The sequence below is a fragment of the Rhodamnia argentea genome, chromosome 8 (genome assembly GCF_020921035.1).
Source record: "Rhodamnia argentea isolate NSW1041297 chromosome 8, ASM2092103v1, whole genome shotgun sequence".
Classification (NCBI taxonomy): domain Eukaryota; kingdom Viridiplantae; phylum Streptophyta; class Magnoliopsida; order Myrtales; family Myrtaceae; genus Rhodamnia; species Rhodamnia argentea.
The window spans coordinates 20872247-20879123 of NC_063157.1; the positions used below are offsets into that span (position 1 = coordinate 20872247).

The 6877-nt window shown below is 44.8% G+C and overlaps 1 protein-coding gene across 1 annotated transcript; it reads left to right on the top strand.

Annotated features, from left to right (window-relative positions):
• Positions 1-1216: 1216 nt before the first annotated feature.
• LOC115756523 (aspartyl protease AED3-like) lies at positions 1217-3429 on the top strand. The gene is made up of 3 exons (XM_030696350.2): positions 1217-1847; positions 2290-2764; positions 2863-3429. Exons 1-3 carry the CDS (start codon positions 1227-1229, stop codon positions 3222-3224), a joined length of 1458 nt encoding a protein of 485 aa, XP_030552210.2. The 5' UTR covers positions 1217-1226; the 3' UTR covers positions 3225-3429.
• The last annotated feature ends 3448 nt before the right edge of the window (positions 3430-6877 follow it).

Sequence of the window (6877 nt, forward strand, 5' to 3'; positions counted from 1 at the left end):
ACACCAACGTGGCAGACCATTCGCATAATTTTCATGTCGTGGGGTACCAGGGAATCACTCAGAAAGAATGCAAGCGGTCGTATTTGCGGTTTACTGATTCGGTCTATTAGTAGGATAAAAATGCAGACGATTTTTCCTCTCTTTTGTGGATACTCTCTGGATCGCTCTTTTCTTTTACCAGCGTATGATCTGCTCCGATGGTGCAGAACACCAAGGCATGAGCCAAATACAACCATTTGTTTCACACATAGTGGCGTGTGACGCCCACAACTTGGAATGTGTTATGATGTTGAACATGTGCGACGCGTACAACGTCACATTATTCATGAGAGTGGAGGAAGATTTCATTGTCGGCCAGAACAAGAAAAAGAATTCATTCCCTGGCGCTGCAATGAAGTGAAGTGAAGCTCACTCTCGTATAGATACGGACATAATTACGTATATGTGGAAGATAAGAAGAAAAAGCTTGGAAGGTGCTCTCTACAGGAGAGTTTTTCATTTCTTCTTTTTATTGAAGCAGGAGGAAGAATTTTAACTTGGGAACGAATTTCAGGTGTAGGCTATATGTACCATCACAATCCTTGTACTTTTTCGATAAACAAACTATATAACTCAAGCTTTATGCCGTGCATTGCAGTTAATTTCGCAGAAAAGACGCGTATGATTGTTCACTACACTACATGTATCTTTTGTTGGATTTGCCTAATTATTTCTCGTGAGTAATGGCTGAATGCATGAAGAGGAAGTACAGTGGCCACGACTATAGTTCAATATTTTGTGCAGTATCCTACAGAAATTGTGTGGATGTGACATTATAATGAACACAGTAAGAGGACAGCTGAGCTTGGACTCTGCATCAATTATGGCTGAAATTTCTTTGACCATCAATCGCATCAAGGAGGGATGTCGTAATCTGAATAGAAATTGAACAAAAAACCAATGTGGGTAGCAAGAAAGTCTACATGCTTTTTCCAATCTGGTGGTTTAAATAACTAAAAGGGTATCAGAAAGCACTAGAAAACAAACGAAAGAGACATGCATTTTTGCCTATTGCAGATCGTAGATTGTTGTCTATCATAAGTATATATAGCTATGGGAAAAACAGAAGAAAAGCTCATATCATCAAGTGAATATGGACAAGGGAAGGAGAGGACCACACTGCAAAAAGCAAATGGAATACAGTCTGTGATCAGATTACCACTTTAAGACCCCACTCCACAAGTCACATGCCTACATTCCATTCCTCCTTAGCCACTCCCCAAGTACTAACAAACACCCAGCTATATATGACTCGCTCGCTCACTCTGTCTCTCCCAAGCCAAACCGTATCCAAGAAACACAAACAGTATTCAACCCAACAACACAAACTAGCCATGAAGCAAACCCTTTTCTTGCTCTCACTGGCCCTCCTCTCATTGTCCACAGCACAAGGCCGGAATCCCAACCAGTGTGACCTCCCGAACCATGGCTCGACCCTCCAAGTCTTCCACGTGAACAGCCCGTGCTCTCCGCTGAGGCCACCTGAGGCCATGTCTTGGGAAGACGCTGTGCTCCAGCTGCAAGAGAAGGACAAAGCAAGGCTCCAGTTCTTGTCCCCAAGCCTGGTGGCTAAGAAATCTGTGGTGCCCATTGCATCTGGGCGGCAGATCTTACAGAGTGCCACTTATGTTGTGAAGGTTCAGATTGGGACTCCTGCTCAAAGCATGCTTATGGCTGTGGACACCAGCAATGATGCTGCCTGGGTCCCTTGTAGTGGGTGTGCGGGTTGCTCTTCAAGTGTTCTGTTTGATTCTGCCAAGTCAACTAGCTTCAAATCCCTTGATTGCCAAGCTTCTCAGTGCAATCAGGTAGTATATATATGCAATGGACTGTTTATGCTCTTGTTCTTGTCTTGGACTAGTATAGAATTTAGATAGACATGCCTAAATTGCTCAGCTCGCTCGTTATATCTGACATGACACAATAACACAGAGTTAGGTTGACTTCTATTTGGAATAAAAAAAAACTAAATTTATAAGTAACTTCTTTGCTGACATGTGAAATTGTTGAGAGTAGTCCCTACGTGAATTCAGTATGGAGATATTACCGATTTATCCAACATCCTAAATCCTTTTGACGCCGGTTGTTTCACGACGTCTTTTAAGACATTGGATGAGTCGTAATAAACGTGCTTTTGCCAAAAGAATTCAAATGTCATACAAGATTAACGTTCTAAAAGGACCTATAAAAACAACTCAGTTTCATAAATCTTGCTTTCATGAGCTCATTAAGGCGTACATGAAATTTCAGGTACCAAATCCTACGTGTGGCGGCAACACTTGCGCCTTCAACATGACATATGGCGGGTCCACCCTACTGGCGAATCTCTCACAGGACACATTCACCCTAGCCACCGACCCCATCCCCGGCTACACCTTCGGTTGCATCCAGGCAACCACGGGGACCTCCATGCCGCCGCAGGGGCTCCTGGGCTTGAGCCGAGGCCCGTTGTCGCTCTTGTCCCAGGCCCAGAGCCTGTACCAGTCCACGTTCTCGTATTGCTTGCCCAATTTCAGGTCCGCCAACTTCTCCGGGTCTCTCCGGCTCGGGCCGGTGGGCCAGCCCAAAAAGATAAAGTACACTCCATTGCTCAAGAACCCAAGAAGGTCTTCACTATACTATGTCAACTTGATGGGCATAAGAGTAGGGAGCAAAATTGTGGATATTCCACCAAGTGCACTGGCCTTCAATGCTACCACTGGGGCTGGAACCATCTTTGATTCAGGTAGAAGGCCAGGCCCAAGAGATTGTTCTTCCTTTTCCTTCTTAACTTGGTTTTCCTTTCTAACCTTTCTTCTTTCCGGTCGTCGGTGCGACGTCCAGGCACGGTGTTCACTCGGCTGGTGGAGCCGGCGTACGCGGCGGTGCGAGACGCGTTCCGGAAGCGAGTCGGTGGGAACGCAACGGTGACCTCGCTCGGAGGCTTCGACACCTGCTACACCGTCCCGATCGTCGCTCCGACGATGACCTTCATGTTCGACGGCATGAACGTGACGCTCCCTCAGGACAACCTCCTGATCCACAGCACCGCCGGGACGACCACCTGCCTCGCCATGGCATCCGCCCCCAACAACGTTAACTCCGTCCTCAATGTCATTGCCAGCATGCAGCAGCAGAACCATCGCCTCCTCTTCGACGCCCCCAATTCCAGGCTTGGTGTCTCGCGCGAACAGTGTTCTTCGTGATTTTTTGAATTTCTCTTTGTTGTTGATCAGGTTTAGCACAGGAAGTTAAGGACATGTTTTGCACATTGCATCGAATTTGTGCTTTGGTTTGGTATTCTGGTTGCTCGCTGTCTGAAGTTCTGAATTATTGTCCCATTTCCTTTGATGGGATTAATTTGCACAATTCTCGCGAAGGAATGAAGCTACTGCATTGAGCTTGGATGAAGTTCTGAACTTTGTTAACTCTGCTAACTTTGCGATGCTTCATGATAATAAGTTGTCAATGTCTGAAGTGTAGTTGTGAAGCCTCTTGTCTGTTGTAAGTCTTAGCTTATGTTCTTCTTCATCAGGAAGCTGAGAACCTGCAAGGCAATCAAAATGAGAGAAATGTGAATGTGGCTAAAGCTAAAATTGGAGACAAACAGTGTTAAAGCTCGAAAGCAAGAAGCACCAAATGACAAAAGAAGACTCTCTCTCTCTCGACTTCAAACTGGTACATGATCTCCTGACGGACGCTAGACACTTAGACAGTGAGAGGTGTGATGACGGTGCTTGAATGAGAAGAGGGGATAAAGATAAAGAAGAAAGGCTAAAGTGAGCTAAAGAAAAGATTATACATCACGAACAACAGCCAAAGCGCTCTGGTTTTCGTACTTTTCATTCACATTCCACGAGTTTCTCGCCGACTCCTGTTCTGCTCCAGGCTGACCTCAGCTCAAGTCCCGTCAGCTTCTAACTCCTTTATAGCTACGCATTGCTCGACACTCGGTTGCATGAAGCAGGACGTCCATTCCTATCTGATCATAAGGAAATTTCAAGGTATTATCGACTCTCGGCCCTCAATAGTCACCTTTTCTGTTTATTATGTTCTCCAGTTTGCATATTGATTCCATAATTGCTGCCTTAATATAATACTCATGTTGACTAAAACATTCCTTTCCAGGATCTGGTGAGAGAGTGAAATATGAATATCCTTGCGGGAGTCCAGAAGTTATGGATGAAACTCCATCTGCGAGGGATGATCATAATGAGTCTATCTCTGCAAGTCATTCTCATATTTTTGGCACCCATTCGGAAGAGGTGGTCACAAAGGGGGATCATAATGCTCACCTAGTCAGCTTACTTGGTTGCTGACTATGCCTTTGGACTCATTTCCAAAGCCCAATTCACTGATGTTGCTTCAGAATCTAACGCTGATGCACAGGGTGACCTTTCGGCATTTTGGGCTCCATTTCTTCTACTACATCTCGGAGGACCTGACACCATCACCGCTTTTGCGCTTGAGGATAAGGAGCTGTGGGGTAGGCACTTGCTTAATCTCTTATTCCTGCTAGGCGCTGCAGGCTATGTATTTTATCAATCGCTGCCCAGTGACAAGCTAATTGTCCCAACCATCCTTGTGTTTATTGGTGGAATCATCAAATATACAGAGCGAACATGTGCTCTGTATCTCGGAAGCTTTAGTAAATTCCGAGCACACTTGCTCAAGTCCGCTGATCCTGGGCCAAACTATGCCAAGCTCATGGAAGAATACTCTTTGAAGGAGGAAGCTAATATCCCTGCTTCAATAGAGATGATGCCGGAGCCCGATATCAAATCCCGAGATGATGGAGAGGAAGATAAAACCACCTTGGACGAGGGAGAAGTGATAAGAGCCGCATGAAATTTTTCAGAAGCAGAACCGCACAGGATGCTTTTGGGGTCGTTGAGGTTGAGCTCAACTTCTGTTATTATGTTCTTTATACCAAGGCTGCCATTGTTAACTGTTGAAGAGGGTACCTTTTCCGAGCTTTCTCCATTGGCTCCGTCATTACTGCTTTTGCACTTTTCTATGTCCTGAACAAGCATAGTTTTCACCAATAATATGATACACGGATTACATACACCTTGCTCCTTGGAGCTGTTGGCCTGGAATTTGTAGCTCTTAGTATGCTCATTTGCTCTGACTGGACAATTGCATTCTTAGGGAGATCTGAGAAACATCGTAGAAGTTGGTCTGTAGGAAGCATCTTCAATAAGTTCCTCCTCAAATTCAAATCTGAAAGTTCATCTTTTGCATGGCGTTTACTTCGTGCTTGATGGTCTAAATCTATCTTCCAGCACAATTTGATAGATTCTCAGCTGAATAAGTGGCCACAGGACTTGAAGTCTGGACGAGTAGAACAATACAGCGAAGGATTAGGTGGACTGATTTTTTATGAGCTGAAACGGGAGTCACCGGCTGCAAGTGATCTGAAAGCAAAAAGGAGATGTGTGCTGCGTGAGGTGAATGGGCTCTGGAGCATTCTAAAACAAACCAAGGTCGCACAAACTTGCTTCCTTTCATCCGCAATGTTGATTATGGTGAGAGCCTTTTACTGTGGCACATTGCCGCCGAACTCTATCACAACACGGATAAGAGTGCAAACCAACACCGGGAAAGCGTTAAGGTCTTGTCAGATTACATGATTTATCTCATGGTCAAACGACCTAATATGATGTCTGCAGTGGCTGGGCTTGGTCAAATAAGGTTCCGAGACACTTGTGCCGAGATGGACAAGTTCTTCCGTGATATCTATGATGGGAACAAACCTATAACTAAGGAAATTGCGTGCGAAAGTCTCCTTTCTGTTCCTACAGAAGTGAAGCCTGCTGATGTGAAAGGAGACAGGCAAGAGTGTTGGGGAAATTCGGGGAGACCAAGTGGGAGATCGTGAGTGAAGTTTTGGGTGGAATTGCTGGGGTATGCCGCGATTCATTGCCAGCCGGTCATGCATGCTCAACGACTTGGTAAAGGAGGAGAACTTGTCACCTTGGTCTGGTTATTGGTGGTACATCTCGGCTTGAGTGAGCAGTTCCAAATAGTCGAGGGTCACGCTAGAGCAAAACTGCTTGTTCAGAAATAATTTGGCGGGTAAGTTGCCGAGTCGGCAAAGGATGAGGCTCCAACCAGCAAATTCCATTGGAAATCTCATGGTAGGAATCACTTTGTTTACACCTTCGTTTCGTTTCTTGTTGTGATGAGTGTATGCTTATTTGCTCTGACTGCACCTCTTGTTGCAAGTGTCCTTCCCGGTAAGCTCTAGCTGTTCAATTTCTCCAATATCCTCCGATTCTTCTCTCTCTCTGCACTTCTTTGAACCCGATGAGAGAAGCTCGCATAAATTACATCCAATTGCAACGGTTTAATATTCGTGTGGCGAGTTTAATGTTGAACCGGCGATGGAAAGTGTCTCTTCGCCTAAAATATGCTCTTGTCCGAAAGGAAAGCATTTTCTACATAAATTACGCGTTCCTCGTATAAATGATCGTGCCAATGTAGACGCAGAAATGTTTGTGGCTGCTAAATAGTGTTCTGAATGAATTGGGGAAAAGGGAGCCAAACTAACTGTTTTACTCTTTTTGCTCCTACACCAAACCCAAATCGATAAACCTTGGTCATTTCATCCTGTTTATGTTTTCTTCGACGCCCCAAAGAAACGGTTTTCTTCTTGTACAGCCAAGCTGAATTTACTCCGCATTGTGAAAACAGGCGATCGAACAGTAAATTAAACAAAATAAGCAAAGTAAATTGAACGTTATATTTACGTAGTTCGATCGGTTTGAACTACTGCGTGGGTAAGAGCATCTTTTGATTTCATTATACATCAAGCGATACAATAGAGATTACAACCACACTCGAATCACTCGGACTC

Excerpts from the sequence above, each read along its gene's own strand:
- LOC115756523 (XM_030696350.2), top strand. The coding sequence starts at position 1,227 with ATGCCTACATTCCATTCCTCCTTAGCCACTCCCCAAGTACTAACAAAC. Across the intron at positions 1,848-2,289 it reads AAGCTTCTCAGTGCAATCAG|GTACCAAATCCTACGTGTGG; the intron begins GTAGTATATATA and ends ATGAAATTTCAG. Across the intron at positions 2,765-2,862 it reads TGGAACCATCTTTGATTCAG|GCACGGTGTTCACTCGGCTG; the intron begins GTAGAAGGCCAG and ends TGCGACGTCCAG.